At 42.5% G+C, this 19,604-nt stretch overlaps 1 protein-coding gene across 3 annotated transcripts in view; it reads right to left on the reverse strand.

Moving 5' to 3' along the window:
• Positions 1-19,604, reverse strand: part of twf2 (twinfilin-2) — a 162,675-nt gene that overhangs the window by 78,947 nt on the left and 64,124 nt on the right. For all 3 annotated transcript variants that reach the window (XM_073072647.1, XM_073072644.1, XM_073072645.1), the window contains exon 3: positions 3,624-3,802. In XM_073072647.1, the coding sequence (XP_072928748.1) occupies positions 3,624-3,802 (179 nt within the window). The remainder of the gene's footprint in view (positions 1-3,623; positions 3,803-19,604) is intronic.

Genomic DNA, 19,604 nt, shown 5'->3' on the forward strand with positions numbered 1-19,604 from the left:
ACACTTATTTGGGTTGAACTCCATCTGCCACTTCTTTGCTCAGTCTGGCATCCTATCACTGTCCCGCTGTAACCTCTGACAGCCCTCCACACTATCCACAATACCCCCAACCTTTATGACATCAGCAAATTTACTAATCCATCCCTCCACTTCCTCATCCAGGTCATTTATAAAATTCATGAAGAGTAAGGGTCCCAGAACAGATCCCCGAGGCACACCACTGGTCACTGACCTCCATGCAGAATATGACCCATCTACAACCACTCTTTGCCTTCTGTGGGCAAGCCAGTTCTGAATCCACAAAACAATGTCCCCTTGGATCCCATGCCTCCTTACTTTCTCAATAAGCCTTGCATGGGGTACCTTATCCATCCTATCCTGAGTCCCTTCACTCAAGTTCCCATCCCCCTGCCAAATTAGTTTAAACTGTCCCCAATAGCTCTAACAAACCTGCCTGCAAGAATATTGGTCCCCCTCTGGTTCAGATGCAACTTGTCCCTTTTGTACAGGTAATACCTCTCCCAGAAGAGATCCTAATGATCAAAAAACCCCTGCACCAGCTTCTCAGCCATGCATTTATCTGCGAAATCATCCGTTTCTATCCTCAATGGCGCATGGTACAAGTAGCAATCTAGAAATTTGTTTTGATCACATGAACAAGAAAAAAAAGCAAGAGAGTAAGGGAGTCAAATTTGTCACCCTTTACTTGCTGCCATTTTAGTATGTCTGTACACGCCAATTATTCATAGAAAGGTGGGGATGTGTTAAATGCAGTCACAGGCTCTTATCAATTAGGAATACTGTATTATCTAATTATACTAAAATACCAATTATGAATTATCAATAATGAAGTAGGTTTTCAAAGCTTGCAGAGGGATTTAGGCCACTTAGAAGTGTGGGCTGAAAGATGGCAGATGGAGTTTAATGCTGATAAGTGTGAGGTGCTACATTTTGATAGGAATAATCAAAATAGGACATGCATGGTAAATGGTAGGGCATTGAAGAATGCAGTAGAACAGAGTGATCTAGGAATAATGGTGCACAGTTCCCTGAAGGTGGAATCTCATGTGGATAGGGTGGTGAAGAAGGCTTTTGGTATGCTGGCCTTTATAAATCAGAGCATTGAGTATAGGAGTTGGGATGTACTGTTAAAATTGTACAAGGCATTGGTGAGGCCAAATTTGGATTATTGTGTACAGTTCTGGTCACCGAATTATAGTAAAGATGTCAACAAAATAGAGTATAGAGAAGATTTACTAGAATGTTACCTGGGTTTCAGCACCTAAGTTACAGAGAAAGGTTGAACAAGTTAGGTCTTTATTCTTTGGAGCGTAGAAGGTTGAGGGGAGACTTGATAGAGGTATTTAAAATTATGAGGGGGATAGATAAGAGTTAACGTGGCTAGGCTTTTTTAATTGAGAGTAGGGGTGATTCAAACAAGAGGACATGAGTTGAGAGTTAGGGGGTCAAAAGTTTAGGGGTAACAAGAGGGGAATTTCTTTACTCAGAGAGTCGTAGCTGTGTGGAACGAGCTTCCAGTAGAAGTGGTAGAGGCAGGTTTGATATTGTCACTTACAAAAAAATTGGATAGGTTTATGGACAGGAAAGGAATGGAGGGTTATGGGCTGAGTGCAGGTTGGTGGGACTAGGTGAGAGTAAGTGTTCGGCATGGACTAGAAGGGCCGAGATGACTTGTTTCCATGCTGTAATTGTTATATGGTTATAATTCATCACTAAAGTATGGGACAAATAACGTGAATCACTAAAATAGCGCTGTAGTTCATTCTGGGCAATAAGCAATTGCTCGTCTTTGTTCCTACTAGTCCTGTTCATTCTGGACACACAGCATGGGACACTTAATACATCCTTTGATTGAAAGTTGATGGTTTGCCTGTTAAGAAGATGGTACTTGTGGTCGCTGTGATGATCTAAGCACAGCGACCATCAGGTCCAGTTCTATTGGACACCTAATGTATAGTACAGATACATCTTTGAATTCTCAGAAGCTTGATAACCAATAATGTGTGTTTTAAGTGGAACAAGTATACTTTAGTTGAAAGCTTGGGGCTGGGCCATTTCAAACAGAGGAATACAAAATAAATATTTTTAACTGAAGAACATACATGTATGAGTATCCATTTACAATAAATATAAAATGCTTCCATTGGTCAAAAATATTTCTGAAGAGACACCTTAGCTGCATTAAAACTGGTTTTGATTTCTGTTGGAAATGAAAATTTGAGCTGCTATGAAATCCAACCTTGTTTGATATACAGTTGGTTCTGGTTAATTGGGCCATCGGTTAATCGGGGCACCCGCTTATTTGGAACAACTCTTATATAAAAAAAAACAAATCAAGAAAATAGCCAGGATTCCCCTCATTTGTTTGAAACACTATGCTGCTTAATTGGGGCAGAATACTGTTGCTGAACAGTTTCTAAATAGTGTTCAGTCGCATGCACTTGAGTGGCTGTTAAGATACTACACCATGCTTAGAACAAACAGCTTTTAAATAGTACCAGTTACGTGTGTTTGCTTTCAAAGCACAGTGGTTTTTGACACTGGTAGTTGGTGTGAAATAAGCAGTAAGACAATTCAGAACTGTTTTGCTCACTGCGATTTCAAGCATTCAAGCTTGTAGATACCAGAAATGGCTAGGAGTGAAAATGGAACAATTTCACTACTTTAACAAGTTCAGAACTATGAAGAATTTGAAGATTTCAACAATCATCTGAAATATTACAGCGTAATTGAAGACTTGGAGGATGTAATCGTCAAAAGGATTGTATGAAGGCAGTTAATTATCTACACTAGGCAACTGTACTGATTTAATCATTTAGTCGATCAAAAGAACACACGTGTGCACATTTGATGAATTCCTCCATTAATAACTTTTAGAATCTAATACAGTTTTATTGTACAGTATAAAAGCAGAAAGGGCCCTTCTGGCCCTTTGAGCTGCACCACCAGCAACCCTGATTTAACCCTAGCCTTATCACGGGGCAATTTATAATGACCGATTAACCTATTAAGTGGTATGTCTTTGGACTATGGGAGAAATTGAAGCACCCAGAGGAAACACACGCATTCCACGGGAAGGATGAATGAACTCCTTAAAGAGGATGCTGGGATTGAACTCTGAACTCCAATGTCCTGAGTTGTAATAGTGTTGTGCTATGCTACTGTGGCACCCCATCAGCTGTGTTCTAACTTGCTCTGTATTTCATTTAAATATATGTTACTCAGTTAAGCAGTAGTCCATCTTCAAAATGTACTGGTCCCTCTGTGTCTCAATTAACCAGAATCCTCTGTACGCTTCATTTACATGATCAAGTTCAGAAAGTTGAAATAGGAGAAAATTACATTAGAGTATTAATATATTCTCGGAAAAGCTCATACTCTAGAACAGTAAATGGTTCCACTCAGAAATTACGGAATCCAGCCTCTACACAAGCTGCTTCAGACCAATTCAAGTGCAAATGTTTATGACACAGCTTTTATATTTAAAACAAATAAAAAGATAAAGCTTGAAATGAAGCTTTAAGTTTTCTTCTATTGCCTGAACATCCTCTTAATACTTCCAAGATTGCTAGTATTGGAAACAAAAAGCATGTAGAACTTACTGGGGAATAGTCAGGTGACCAGGAAATAAAGAGCCATTCATAACCCTGTGCATTCTGGCTGTCAAGGCGATAAAGAATGTAGCACGGCTGCAAGTCCTCCAACAAGGGAAGAATAAAATTGTCGTAGTCTCTGTCCCATGTCTGTGACGGCTCTTTGTACATCCCCAATACTAACTGTTCTGGAAAAGAATTAAAATACATTGAAATGTGCATTTTACAAGGTGATTTCTTGCTCATTTTGTCAAGTATAAAAGGCAAGGCATAGGTTTTCCATTTTATTAAAAATTCACATTTACTGGTCAAAATGTTCTATTAACATTCATATAATCAATGTTGTACCATGATCTTAACTGACCGTTTAGAGTGGTTACAAAAACAATGTTAAAATTTACATGAATCACATGCTATTTCATGGCTGCAAAATCAGGTTAGCAGAAAGAAAAGAGTCAGTAGAAAGAATGAAAATTAACCAAAATCTCTAATTCTGTAGCTGCTCTAGTGTGCTTCTTGGTGAGCAGATGAGGACTAGCAATCTACTCTTGACACTAAAAGCCACAAAATGGACCTGGCCTTGTCAGATATTGACTCCAAGTTATTGACATGAAAACCATCTAATTTCTTGGTATATAGCTGCTACAAACATTACAAAAGATGATGCTAATTGTCTTTTGCTTTAGCTTGTGTTGAAGAAATTATAAACTTATGTTCAATTAGTAGCAAGATATAATACAAAATACCCTTAAGAAACTATATTTGTCAACTCAGTAAAACTATAGTAAACTCACCTATTAAAAACATTCAAAATTTATATTTTATTTTTCTGTCATAGCTATTTCACCTGACATTTAGATGTGCTTACGCAGTACCACCTATATTCAGTGTATGCTTTGTAGTTTGAAGGCTAGGTTAAGCATGAAAGTATTGTGTCTTTGTACTTGAATAAAGGGGCCAATTTCTTTAAAGTAGTTGCAAAGTAAAAAGCAGACCTAATAAAATTTTAAAAAACAAAAGATTCTGTAGATCAAAGTCTTTTAACTGAGACAAAACCCTTATTTCTGTCTTTATACAGTTACATTATTTTGTTTACTGCAGAATAATTTTTAAGTATCAGAAATAGGTAAACTTCTTTAATGGAACTAGGATGGGGTTCTAGATAATACTTCTTAACAATGGAAATATTTTCACACAGGGAATGATAGACAATTGTCCAAAATCACTGTTCCTCAAGCCAGCACTGCCATTCATTATAACTGATGTACATTGGCTTTAACTCTTACGTGCCAGCTCCCCAAAGTCCTCAATTACAAGTTTTTTAAAAAAAGAATCGGTCTATCTCAACCATAATGATAAGGAAGGAAAATGCGATGTTAGTATTCATTTCGAGATGAATATAAAATCTAAAATAGAATACTGGAATATAAAAGTAAGGATGGAATGTTGAGGCTTTATAAAGCACTGAAGAGGCCTCACTTGGAGTATTGTGAACAGTTTTGGGCCCCTGATCTAAGAAAGGAAAATGGATTAACTATGATGAAATAATGGAGCAGACCCGATGAGCCAAATAGCCTACTTCTGCTCCTATATCTTATGGTCTTATAATATCACTAATGACCTGGCCTCCACAACACTCCAGGCTAGAGATTTCCAGAAATTCATCACCCTCAGCAAAAATAAATTTGTACACAGATAAATCTGAGCTATGTCAATGCAAATGACAATGTGTACTTACTCTGCACCCTTAAGGCATAAAATATCAAGGTGCTTCACAGGACATTTTCAGATAGAGTCTCAACATGCCTTTATGAGAACGTTTTGGGTAGAAAGGTAGGTTTTAAGACGTTACTTAAAGCAGGGATTCCCAACCTGGGGTCCATGGACCCCTTTACTCTATGGCATAAAAAAGGCTACAAACCCAACTTAGAGAGAAGAAAGTTGAAGAATGCAATTCCATTGCAGTTAATTGTCACTTAAAGTGAAGTAATGGGAATCTAGGAAGCACACGACTCCAAAAACATTGATCCACAGAGATCTTGGAGGGCTGTAGAATTGAAATTGCTAAATAGTCCAGTCTGTATTTTGTAACTACTCACAATGTGATAATAGCAAAAATCAGAATATTTGGTTTCTTATGGTTGAGAGCAACACACAACTCAATCCACACCAACAATATCAATGATGGAATTTTAAAAATTGAATAAGGTTCAATACTGAATTTCTTCTCCAGAGAATTACACTTCATTTCTGAGTTCAGTGAAGATTGATAGGTACTTGATTTGTAAAGGCATCAAATGTTACGGAAAGAAGGTAGGAGAATGGGGTTAGAGGGATAATAAATCAGACACGATGTAATGGCAGAGCAGACTCAATGGGCCAAATGGCCTAATTCTGCACATACGTCTTATAGTAAGGTACTTGTATAGAAAAGGTATGGAGGATATAGGATAAAGGGACTACCTCGGATATACATGGACAAGTTATGCTAAAGGGCTTGTTTTGTGTTACATAACTCTATATAACTCAACTTAAAAGCAAAATTTGATTACAGAAATTGATTTCCTAATCTTTGGCATTTTTCACAGAGTCAAAGAGGTATTCAGTATGAAAACAGGACCATATGAATAACAATGCTCTACCACAACTCTGTCACCTTCCATCAAGCTAATTTTGTATCCAAGTGGCTAGCTCACTCTGGATCTCATGTGATCTAATTTTCTGAACGAGCCTTGCCTGCAGGACTTTATCAAAGGCCCGCTTGGTATGCTTTGGAGTCTGCATCAAATTATTTTTTTTAAAAACAAGCAATGTGCAATTTATATTACCTTGACCAAACCTCCAAGTTTTTAAAAAAAAGTTAGTGATTCAAAAGTGCAGTGTAGAAAGCAGGTGCATAAACGCACTTGCTAACAGTAACCAGAATAAGGTCATGAGTACTGGACCAGAATTTCAATACAATTCCCAGAATTTAACCTTTCCTAATTACCATTTCATTTATTTATCCATGTTATTATGGACCAGTATGGGAGACATTCTTCTGAATTCACTTTAAATTGCATAGTTCAGACACTATTTGCAAATTGAAAAGATAGAGTTCAGAATTAATGCAATTCAAAATTGCATTAATTCTCTCTGGAGGTTGAAACATTGTGTTAATTAAGGTGAAGAATCTCTGTGTGGGATAATTGCACAATTTCCCATTTTTCATTTACAGCAATTCACACTGGAAAAAAATCATATTGTTAAAGTGCAGAATGGTTTTCTTTTGCAATTTGTACTGTACAAACTGGAGAAATCGCACTGTAATAGCGTCATGGTAACCACTACCCTACAATCCTGCCGACTAATTCTCTGGACTTTACTGTCGGAAATGGCTCAACTTTTTTTAAATTGTTTTTGATTGGTTATAAATTATAATGATATGTTAATCTAAATGTAATCCCCAGTGTTCTGATGTCTTGATGGATGGCTTCCACCCAAAACGTTAACAGTTCCTTTTATCCTATAGATATTGCTCAACCCACTTAGGTCCTCTAGCAGACTATTGCTATACTGCAAATTCTATTACAGACTTTGAACTACCATTCAAATGAGTCATGGCATCTTTCACGTTAGTCTGGTGTCAAGGTAAGGCAAAGAGAAATTATGGCATTGCACTTGAGCATTTTATAGTATTTTGAACCAACCACCTTGACACACAGATGGAACAGTTTATTCCTTTAACAAACCTTGTTTTGTGATTTTGCATGTTATGAGTATTAATGTGCTTACATACTATCATTTTAAATTAGAATAAATAGACATGTATGCATGTGTATGTTTAGAAGACAGATATGCATCATTACTATTTCTAAGTAACTACAGTATATAAATTAATATGTAATTCAACAAGGCCAGAAACATGAGAAAGTTCATGCATACAGGAACATTAACACAACATTAACATTTTGTAAAACTTTACTTGAAGAAATTATATTGTAAAATTAACAGAATACATCATACAAATGACAGACATAAAACAGTTGAAATGATTTTTTTTTATTGTTGATCTAAAGAGGAAAAGCTAAATCTGATTAAATTTGAGTAAGTGTCAAAGTGTTTTCCTAGAACTCATTCTCTAAAAGCAGGACATGTGTGTGTACATGTACATGGCAAAAAGTCAGGGAGCGAAACAGGAAGTGACTTACATCCCTTTTTATAATTAAATGCCTCTTTCATATATTCATATTTAACTTATTACAAAAAAAAATTCATCTGGGTAGTTCATGGGAAGAAAATTGATCATATGGAAAAGAAACGCTTGCTCTAGATTTATGTCTTTGGAAGAGGAATTTTATGAGCAAACTTCATTCCCTGTTGTTTTAAAGTTTATTTATATGGCAAACCAGCTTGAAATGATGGAACAAAGTGCATTCTAATTCCTTGCATTTCTGATGCACCAGGAACAATTATACATATTGGGCCAGATCCTGCTGCAGACTGTGCTTACCATGAAGGGGAAGGCAAGTGAACATCCACCAGTCCATGCAAGTTGGGGGATATCGGTAGTGGAGAGACTAAGCAGCTTTAAATTCCTGGACATTAATCTGTATTGGGGCCTGCTCAGAGGTGCAATCGAAAAGGTGGTGCCCCAGCATCTGTATTTTCTGAAAAGGTCAAGGAGGTGCAGCATGTCACCAAACACTATCAAGCTTCTGCAGATGCACTGATCAAAGTCTCCTAACTGGCTGCATCATTGTCTGGTACAGCAATTTGAATGTGCAGATATTTAAGCTGCAGAGTAATGCACTCAGCCAATACATACCAGGGATATCCCTCCTGACCACTTGTAGTATTTACTTAGATGTTTCTATAGAATCATAGAACACTACAGCACAGAAAACAAGCCATTTGACCCTTCTAGTTTGTGCCGAAATTTTATTCCGCTAGTCCCATTCACCTGCACCCAGTCCATAACCATCCAGACCTCTCCCATCCATGTATCTATCCAATTTATTCTTAAAACTTAAGAGTCAGCCTGTATCTACCCCATCAGATGGCAGCTCGTTCCACACTTCCACCACTCTCTGAGTGAAGGTTACCCCTAAACCTTTCCCCTTTCACCCTAAAGCCATGTCCTCTCGTACTTATCTCTCCTAATATAAGTGGAAAGAGCCTACTTGCATTTACTCTGTCTATACCCCTCATAATTTTGTAAACCTCTATCAAATCTCCCCCATTCTTTTACGCTCCAAGGAATAAAGTCCTCACCTGCTCAATCTTTCCCTGTAACTCAACTCCTGAAGACCTGACAACATCCCAGTAAATCTTCAATCTTTCAATCTTACTGATATCCTTCCTATAATTAGGTGACCAGAACTGCGCACAATACTCCAAATTTGGCCTCACCAATGTCTTATACAACCTCACCATAACATCCCAACTCCGATACTCAATACTTTGATTTATGAATGCCAGGATGCCAAAAGCTTTCTTTACAACCCTGTCTACCTGTGAAGCCTCTTTCACGGAATTATGTATCTGAACTCCCAGATCCCTTTGTTCCTCCGCACTCCTCAGTGCCCTACCATTTATTGTGTATGTCCTACCTTCATTTGTCCTTCCAAAATGCAACACCTCACACTTGCCTGCATTAAATTCCATCTGCCATTTTCTGGTTTCCAACCTTTTTCAAGCCATGGACCTCCTACCATTAACCAAGGGGTCTATGGACCTGATGTTGGGAACCCCTGATCTACATGGCCTCAAGGCCATAGCATCTATCATCAAAGTCCCCACTATCTGTGCACCATTGGGTAGTAGTTAGAGAAGCCTGCAAACTGCCAGGTTCAAGAGCTTCAAACATTTGGTTCTTAAACTAACTCTAATCGTTACCTCAGTACAGAAACACTATGATCACTTTGCAATACAATGAACTTTTGTTCTAATTATGCTTTCTTGTATAACTTATGTTTTTCTTATGATGCTATGTGTCTGTGATACTACTGCAAGTAAGATTTTCACTGTATTTGTATATATAGTACCTGCACTTGCTTTTATTCTAAGATATTTATTCCTGGCAGGGAGGTTTGCTAAGGCTACTGGGGAGAGTTTAAACTAAAATCGCTAGGGTGTGCGAACTGAACTGAAGAGATGGAAGAAGGGGCAGCTGGCTCACAAATAGAGAAAGCTTGGAGACAGTGCGAAAGGGAAGTTAGGCAGGTGATAGAGAAGGGATACGCTCAGACAGATGGTTTGAAATGTGTCTATTTTAATGGAAGACGCTTCATGAACAAAGCTGATGAGCTTAGAGCGTGGAACAGTACTTGGAGCTAGTGATCACAATTCTATCCCCTTTACCATAGCATTGGAGAAGGATAGGAATAGACAAGTTAGGAAAACGTTTAATTGGAGTAAGGGAAAAATATGAAGCTATCAAGCAGGGACTTGGAAGCATAAATTGGGAACAGATGTTCTCAGAAAAATGTATGGCAGAAATGTGGCAAATGCTTAGGGGATATTGTGTGGCGTTCTGCACAGGTACGTTCCAATGAGACAGGGAAAGGATGGTAGGGTACAGGAACCGTGGTGTACAAAAACTGTTGAAAATCTAGTCAAGAAGAAAAGCTTACAAGAGGTGCAAAGAACTAGGTAATGATAGAGATCTAGAAGATCACAAGGCTAGCGGGAAGGAGCTTAAGAATGAAATTAGGGGAGACAGAAGGGGCCATGAGAAGGCCTTGGCGAGCAGGATTAAAGAAAATCCCAAGGCATTCTACAAGTATGTGAAGAGCAAGAGGATAAGACGTGAGAGAATAGGACCAATCAAATATGACAGTGGAAAAGTGTGTATGGAACCTGAGGAGATAGCAGAGGTACTTAATGAATATTTTGCTTCAATATTCATTATGGAAAAGGACGTTAGCAATTGTAAGGATGATTTACAGTGGATTGAAAAGATTGAGCATATAGACATTAAGAAAGAGGGTATGTTAGAGCTTTTGGAAAGCATCAAATTGGATCTCCAGGACCAGACGAGATCTATCCCAGGCTATTGTGGAAGGTGAGGGAGGAGATTGCTGAATCGCTGGCAATAATCTTTGCGTCATCAATGGGGACGGGAGAGGTTCCAGAGGTTTGGAGGGTTGCAGATGTTGTTCCCTTATTCAAGAAATGGAGTAATGATAGCCCAGGAGATTACAGACCAGTGAGCCTTACTTCAGTGGTTGGTAAATTGATGGAAAAGATCCTGAGAGGCAGGATTTACGAACATTTGGAGAAGCATAATATGATTAGGAATAGTCAGCATGGCTTCTGCAAGTGAGGTAGTGCCTTACGAGCCTGATTGAATTTTTTGAGGATGCGACTAAACGTGTTGATGAAGGTAGAGCTGTAGATGTAGTGTATAGTCGGCCCTCCTTATCCGCGGATTCCGCATGCGTGAATTCAACCAACCGCGTCGCGAAAACCCGGAAGTGCTCTTCCAGCACTTGTTGTTCGAGCATGTACAGACTTTTTTTCTTGTCATTATTCCCTAAACAATGCAGTATAACAACCATTTACATAGCATTTACATTGTATTAGGTATTATAAGTAATTTAGAGATGATTTAAAGCATATGGGAGGATATGCGTGGATTATCGTGCATCGGGATCGAAAAAAATCAGAAGTTCTTTTACTAAGTGGGAACAGGTACATCCAGTATTATTTAGCGTCAGTTAGTCAAATGTTTGTCTTAGTATTGTTATGACCCCAGCCCCCTCCTTTGTGAGATTCGCAAGAGCCCTAGTCAAGGTGGGGTCAAATGACCCAGGAGAGAGAGGGAGACGTGCTGAAGACCACGTTCCCCCGGGAAGCAGAATAAAGCGACTCTTTGACTATTGTCTCATGAAGACCACGTGTAAAGCCCTTGGGCAAAGTGGGCTGGTCGCTCAACAAGACAAAAACCTCGGACATAGCCATTGTCTTGGGAGACACCTTTGTGGGATAAGGAACTGGCCTACGTGCAAAATCTCAGGGCAATGTGAGGTGGGTGATGGGGGAAGGATTGCCTCGCCCCCGCACCCTGATGGACATCTACAACCCTGCCAGTCCAGATAAAAGGTGGGCTGCCGAGGCGGGGCGCTAGACGCACCAGAAGATACGCGAGAATTCCTGCGACAGCGTTTTGAGAGCGACAGCCGATGGTGGGGTTCGTGTGCGTCCTTTCCTTGCCTGGGATTGGCGACCTCACCACGGAAGAACGGCCTAGCTACAGGGGAAGCCACAGATGAGAGTCCATTCCCCAATGAGACTTCCGACTACCTCCTACAGGTTGGAAAACCTGTCGGGTAAATGTTTCATTCTCTCTCACTCTTTCTAACAAAAGTGCACCAACGCGACACCACGACAACGGCAGCGGGTGGAACTGCAGTGACCGCAAAAAGACTTTTAAATATCCAGTAAACAATATATATCTACATTACCCCTAGACAACGATAGAGCTTATTTCTGATTGATTATTACTATACCTGTGCTTTAGATTGAGTTGTGACGACGTATATGATCTGAATGTTTTGTATTAACCATACGTTTGTGCCCCTTTATAAATAAAAACGTTTGAAAATAGTAGCATCAGGCTTCAGTGGACCCATCTATCTTTGCTGGAAAATTACCCGGTTACTGGGGAACGTAACAGTATATAGTATATATTTTACCTTTCTATGTATATAAAACACTTAAGAACATATGTTTCAGCGCCGGGCTTGGGAATGGAAGTTCTCAGGACTCGGGACAGACCGCTCCCGAGTGCGCTCTCCACTGTGTCGGGTTGATGTGGAGGATCAAAAACCCAAAACCCAATAATTAAACCACTGCATTGCTTAGTAATAATTGTTGTTATTCTTAGATTCTTAGGGATAGGATTTATGAGCATTTGGAAAACCATAGCTAATTAGGGAGAGCCAGCATGATTTTGTGTGGGGAAGTCATGTCTTACTAACATGATTGAGTTTTTTGACAAGTTGGTGGGGGTGACTAATGAAGTTAGAGCTTTAGGTGTTGTCTACATGGATTTTACTGAGGTGTTTAACAAGGTCTCTCATGGGAGGCTAATCTAGAAGATAAAGATGCATGGGATCCGCGGTGAATTGCAATTTGGATTCATAAGACATAGGAGCAGAATTAGGCCATCTGGCCCATCGAGTCTGTTCCACCATTTAATCACGGCTGATCCTTTTTATTCTCCTCAACCCCAGTTCCCAGCCGTCTCTCCATAACCTTTGATGCCCTGTCCAACCAAGAAACTATCAATCTCTGCCTTAAATACACTCAACGACCTGGCCTCCTCAGCTGCATGTGGCAACAAATTCCACAAATTCATCACCCTTTGGCTAAAGAAATTTCTTCGCATCTCTATTTTGAAAGGGCGCCCCTCTATCCTGTAGCAGTACCCTCTTGTCCTAGACTCTCCCAACATGGGAAACATTCTTTCCACATCTACTCTGTCTAGGCCTTTCAACATTTGAAAGGTTTCACCCCCCCCCCCCCCCCATGTGCAGCACTAACAAACCTTCCTGCTAGGATATTAGTTCCAAAAAGAATGTGGCGGTGGGGGGGGGGGGGGGGGAGAAAAAGATCTCATTGAAACATACTGTATGTTAAAAGGACTGGACAGGGTGGATGTGGAGAGGATGTTTCCTATGGTGGGGATATTCCGAACTAGAGGGCACAGCCCCAAAATGGAGGGGTGACCTTTGAGAACAGAGGCAAGGAGGAAATTTTTTTAGCCAGAGAGCGGTGAATCTGTGGAATACTTTGCCATAGATTGTGTTGGAGTCCAAGTCCATGGATATATTTAAGGCGGAAGTTGATACTTTTCTGATCAGTCAGGGCATCAAAGGATATGGTGAGAAGGCAGGCGTACAGGGTTGAGTGGAATCCGGGATCAGCCATGATGGAATGGCGGAGCAAACACAATAGGCTGAATGGCCCAGTTTTGCTTCTATGTCCATGTCCTATTAACCCCATTAGCCTCCCGAATAATCTGGAGTTCATCCAGTTCCAGCTCAAACTCCTTAATACAGCCTGTTTGAAGCTGCAGTTGGATACACTTCTTGCAAGAGGACCATTCCACTATCCTGTCTGGCATCCCCACTGCTCTAAATATGCAATAAGAAAGAAAAAATAATCAAAAAAACCTACCTATAGCCTATGCCTCTCCTCAATGAAGCCTTGATGAGCTGAAGCTTCAATTTCCCACTCAAACACTAGCCTAGTCACACAGCGGCCACTCCGCTTAAGCTTAACATTTAATTGGCCATTGCCAAGTGCCTCCGATGTCTCCTAGGGAACCATGGCATGCAAAAAATGCTGGTTGCCCCCGCTCGCGCTTTAAAAAAAAGCTATTTTGATGCAATGCAATGTCTCCTCAGGAACTGCAAATACATTTTGTATTGGTAGCTGAAAATGCTTACCTAGTTGCCCAATTTCCTTAAATACACATTAGCTAGCTACATACCACATCTCTTGAATTGTTTAAACTTTAGTTGCCAAGTTATTTTTAGTTATCAACTGCTTTGATCTGCCATTAGGATTGTTCTAATTTCAACAGAATGATGAGCTAAGAATCAACTTAGATCAACTTTTTTTAAGACATGATGTAATTGATTTCATATGCCAAATGCAGTCATGAGCTAAACTGCATTTGGTATTTTGAGTAATCCAAGTCCAAAAATTCTTAAAACAGTGGGCTGGTGCATGTAATGGAGACAGCAATCTGTTGATATGTCACTACCACATATCCTAATAAAGGACTTGACAGAAAATGCAGCTAAATGTTAAAGTGAAGCTGCATTGTTATCTGTATTTTTTAAAAATATAATTACCAACCTTTTTTATAAAAGCAAATCATTTGGGCTTCAGAAAGAATTTGATGAATGGGAGACTGTAAAGGCTTATGATATTGAAAAGATAGAAGGATAAGAAAAGCAATAAACATTTTGGACTAGAGCTTTGTGGTGGTCAGGTGGGAAGGGAAGAAAGGTTAGAATGGTAAAATGTACTGAATAATATGATTCTCTGTGGAATTCAGAAACACAGATAAACATCTTTAAATAAAAGCAAGACAGAGGCCATGCAGGGATTAAACAGAAATACAAGCAGTTCACTGAACATAAACCAAGGAGTGCTATAAAATGTTAGTTGGATCGACATTGGAAAATTGTTTGCAGACTTTGACAACTGTTATTATCAAGACACTGTACTTGTAGGACAGATACAACATGATTGGCTAGTACACCATACATAGTGTTGATAAAAGGCTTTAAAAAAAGGCTGTAAATAATTGGTGTGATGCAGTTCATGTATTCAAAATACCAATATGTTATTTAAGGCTGTGTGGCAGCTCGCCCACGCAGCAAACCAAACGTCTCTGGCAATCGCAGGCGAGTCTGCAGCCAGTGGCAACCGAGAGGGCTCTGAATGCAGGGCAGACCTCGGCCCAGAAGCCGACGTCACGTCCACTCCGCAAAGAGCGGGGGATGCTGGGAGCGGGCACTTAAGCACGCGCAGATTGAAACAGTAAACAGTTCAACCAGACCCTGCTCAACTCAGTGTGTTGCTTTCACTCGTTGCGTATCAGCGCAACAACATTGGTGACTCCGATGGTCCAACGGCATTTGAACCCACCATGAGCGACTCGGCTCTGCAGAATGCAGTTTCCCTTAAACTGCCAACCTTCTGGACCACTCAACCCCTGGTCTGGTTCAAGCAAGCAGAGGCCCAATTCCAGGTCAGGCAAATTGTCTCAGACGCCACCAGGTACTACTACGTGGTGGGCGCCCTCGACCAGGAGACAGTGGGCCGTGTTATTGACTTTCTGCATCAGCCCCCGGCAACAGACAGGTACGAGGCACTCAAGGCCCTGTTAATCTGCACATCTGGCCTCTCCCGCCGGTTACTGCATATGGACGGCCTGGGTGACTGCGCGCCTTTTTTAAACAGATTTTCTTGGAGCAAATGCCAGAAGACATCCGCCTCCTGCTAGCAGATGAAGACTTCAGAGACCCGCGCAGGGTGGCTGCCCGCGTGGACGTGCTTTGGTGCGCCAAACAAAATGGTGGAACCACCATCAAAATTAGTGCTGCGGCACGGCCGAAAGCCCAGCCCTCCCACACCCCAGCAGCGGAGCACGTAACACTCACACCAAGGGACGGCACCACTTCTGAGTCTTGGTGTTTTTATCATCAAAGGTGGGGTTCCGGGGCCCACCGCTGCCGACTGCCATGCTCGTTCCGGGGAAACGCCAGGACCAGCCGTTGCTGATGGCTACGGCGGCTGGTCACTGTGATAGCCTCCTCTACCTTTGGGACAAGCACTCCGGGCGTAGATTCCTGGTGGACACGGGGGCGGAAATCAGTGTCCTACCCTCCTCGAGCCACGATACGCGAACTAGAAGAACAGGACTGGAACTTAAAGCAGCCAACAGCAGCACCATCTGCACCTATGGCCCAAGAACAATCCCCTTGCAGTTCCGTTCCAGCCGTTTTACACGGACATTTACGCTGGCCGCAGCATCACAGCCATTGCTGGGTGCGGACTTCCTACGCATGCACTGCCTGCTTGTGGATTTGTAGGGACGACGATTGATTGATGCGAAGGTGTTCCAGACTTTCTCCCTCGGTGAGGCCAGGTTACCGGCCCCGCACCTGAACTCCGTCATGTATTCCGACAACGAGTTCGCCAGAGTGTTATCAGAGTTCCCATCTATCAACACGCCACAGTTTTCCTCAACAGACCCCAAGCACGGCGTGATGCACCACATCCCCACACAGCGACCTCCCCTTCATGCCCAGGCCCACAGGCTACCGCCCGACAAGCTCCACTCGCAAAAGAGGAATTCAAGAAGATGGAGGAGATGGGGATTGTGCAGCGTTCCAACAGCCCGTGGGCCTCCCCACTCCATATGGTGCCCAAGTCCATGGGAGGGTGGAGGCCGGGCGGCGACTACAGGAGGCTGAACGATGCCACCACGTCTAATCTCTATCCAGTACCACACATCCAGGACTTTATGGTCAACCTGCATCTTTTCGAAGATAGACCTGGTCCGAGGGTATCATCAGATTCCAGTCCACCCGGACGATGTACCCAAGACAGCCCTCATTACCCCCTTTGGCCTGTTTGAGTTCCTCAGGATGCCGTTCGGGCTCAAAAATGCGGCACAGAAGTTCCAGTGGCTGATGGACGCAGGAGGGCGAGATCTGGACTTTCTGTTCATCTACCTGGATGACATACTTATCACCAGCCGCTCCTGCCAGGAACATCTAGCACAGCTACGCCTGCTCTGCCGCCGCCTAAGCAACTACGGCCTGGCTATCAACACCGCCAAGTGCCAGTTCGGCCTTCCTGCCATCGACTTCTTGGGACACTGGATCGACGGCCATGTGGAAGGCCAGTGGAAGCCGCATGCTTTTTTCAGCCAGCACCTATGAACTTCAGTACAGCGCTTTCGACAGGGAGTTGCTGGCCCTGTACCTTGCCATCCGGCACTTCAGGTATTTCCTGGAAGGGAGAGAGTTCACAGTCTTCACAGACCACAAGCCCCTCACTATCGCGTTTGCCAAAGTTTCGGACCTGTGGTCGGGCCGCCAGCAACGCAACCTGCCATACATCTTGGAGCCTACCACCGTAGTCAAGCACGTCTCCGGGAAGAACAACGTGGTAGCCGACGCGCTGTCATGTACCTCCGTCCAATCAGTGCACTCTCTGTCTCCAGGGGTGAATTATGTGGCGTTAGCTAAGGAGCAATGACTGGACAGCGAGATGCCGGCGTACCGAACCGCAGTCTCAGGACTCCGCCTCGAAGACATACCCATTGGTCCGAAGGTAATGAGCTCCTCTGCAATGTGTCCACCGGGCAACTTCAGACCGCTTGGAGGTGCCGCATTTTCGACGCCTTGCATGGTTTAGCCTACCCTTCCATTCGGGCGACCATCCGGCTGATCGCAGACAGGTTTGTGTGGCACGGCCTATGCAAGCAGGTTGGGCACTGGGCCAGAACATGCACGCACTGTCAAACCTCCAAAATTCAGAGGCACATGTGGGCCCCACTGCAACCCTTCTAGCCGACACATAGGAGGTTTGAACATGTCCACATGGACATCATCGGCCCACTGCTGGTTTCAAGAGGAGCGAGATACCTGTTCACCACGGTGGACAGGTTCACGAGGTGGCCGGAAGCCATCCCACTCGCCGACACGGCCACGGAGACATGCGCCAGAGCCCTGATTACCACTGGGTGGCATGGTTCGGACTCCCAGCCCACGTCACTTCAGAAAGGGGTGTGCAGTTCACATCGGCTTTGTGGTCCGCACTGGCACAACTCCTCGGAACCCAGCTCCACCAAACGACTGCTTCCCACCCGCAGTCCAATGGCCTGGTGGAACGTTTCCACAGGCACTTGAAGTCAGCCCTGATGGCACGCCTCTGAGGGCCAGACTGGGTTGACAGACTCCCCTGGGTGCTGCTTGGCATCCACACAGCGCCCAAGGAGGACCTGGCCGCATCATCTTGTTTACGGTGCTCCACCCACAGTTCCCGGTGAGTTTGTGCCAGCACCTCATGGCCAGAAGGACACATCTACGGCGGTCCTAACTAAACTTCAGGAGCGGCTTGGAACACTTGCCCCAGTCCCAACGTCCCATCATGAAACAACACCCTCTTTCGTGCCCAAGGACCTACAACAGAGCAAGTACGTTTTTGTTTGCCATGGCGCGCACAGACCACCCCTGCAGCGACCATATGAAAGACCCTACAAGGTGGTGCACAATAATGGGACGACCTGTGTTCTCGACATTGACGGTTGTGAAGAGACATTTACCATTGACTGTCTCAAACCGGCGCATCTAGACCTTGAACACCCGGTTGTGGTGCCACCCCCACGACGATGAGGCCGGCCACCTAAAAGAACTGACAGTGTGCAGGCGAGTCCGCAGCCGATGGCAATCGAGAGGGCTCTGAGTGCAGGGCAGACCTCGGCCTGGAAGCCGACGTCACTTTCGCCCCGCAAAGAGCGGAGGATGCTGGGAGTGGGTACTTAAGCGCGTGCGGATTAAAACAGTAAACAGTTCAACCAGACCCTGCTCGACTCAGTGTGTTGCTTTCACTTGTTACATATCAGTGCGACAACAGCTGCATATTTATTGAAAATCATATAGGATTTTGGTTGGACAGGCTTTTTATTTTTTTTCAAAGTTTGTTAAATCACTGATAAAGGATTTTAATTCTTGGTTGAAATTGCTATTAAGGTTTAGTTAACGAAAGTGGTGTGAGAATTAATGAAATATTTAAAAGAGAATATTACAAAAGATACAAGGAAGGAAATAGAATTAGAGATCAGAACAAGACACATGTTTGGGGTTTGACAAACTAAATAATGCAAATCTGCTCTTTCTTTGCTCATCATGCTTCTTGTGGCTCTCTGGCAAAATAACTGAGTTTTAAAATCATAAGAAAATAATAGAAAATAATCCATGCTATTTATTGACCTAGCTGCTAAGAGTATTAGATTCCACCTATCAACTTTTCATCAATGTATGCATTTCGATTAAAATCTTCCTTCAGCTAACTATTTCAGAGAAAACAATAGCTCTCTCAATCCAGTCAGTCTTCTTCCATTCCTACAATTTTCAAAACCTGGCAACATCCTAGTAAATTTCCTCTGCTACCTCTCCATAGCATTTTGCAACAAGAACTGCACTCCTGTCATTGCCTAATTTTGGTTTAAGTTTCAGCACCTTTCCCATCATTGTAAATCAATAATAAAATTACTATTCAATGTCTTAGCCATTCACGAAAAGTATCCAATATGATTGTCTGACCATTTTATCAACATTCAATGATCTATGAACTTTTACTAGAGTCCCCAAGTTCCTTTATGTGATTATTAATTTTGTATTCTCTTGACCTGCTTGCCTTCCCATGCATTAACTCTGCACTGAATCCCATTTGCAGCTTTTTGGTGCATCTGGC

This window comes from Hemitrygon akajei, chromosome 19, assembly GCF_048418815.1.
Source record: "Hemitrygon akajei chromosome 19, sHemAka1.3, whole genome shotgun sequence".
NCBI classification, from domain to species: domain Eukaryota; kingdom Metazoa; phylum Chordata; class Chondrichthyes; order Myliobatiformes; family Dasyatidae; genus Hemitrygon; species Hemitrygon akajei.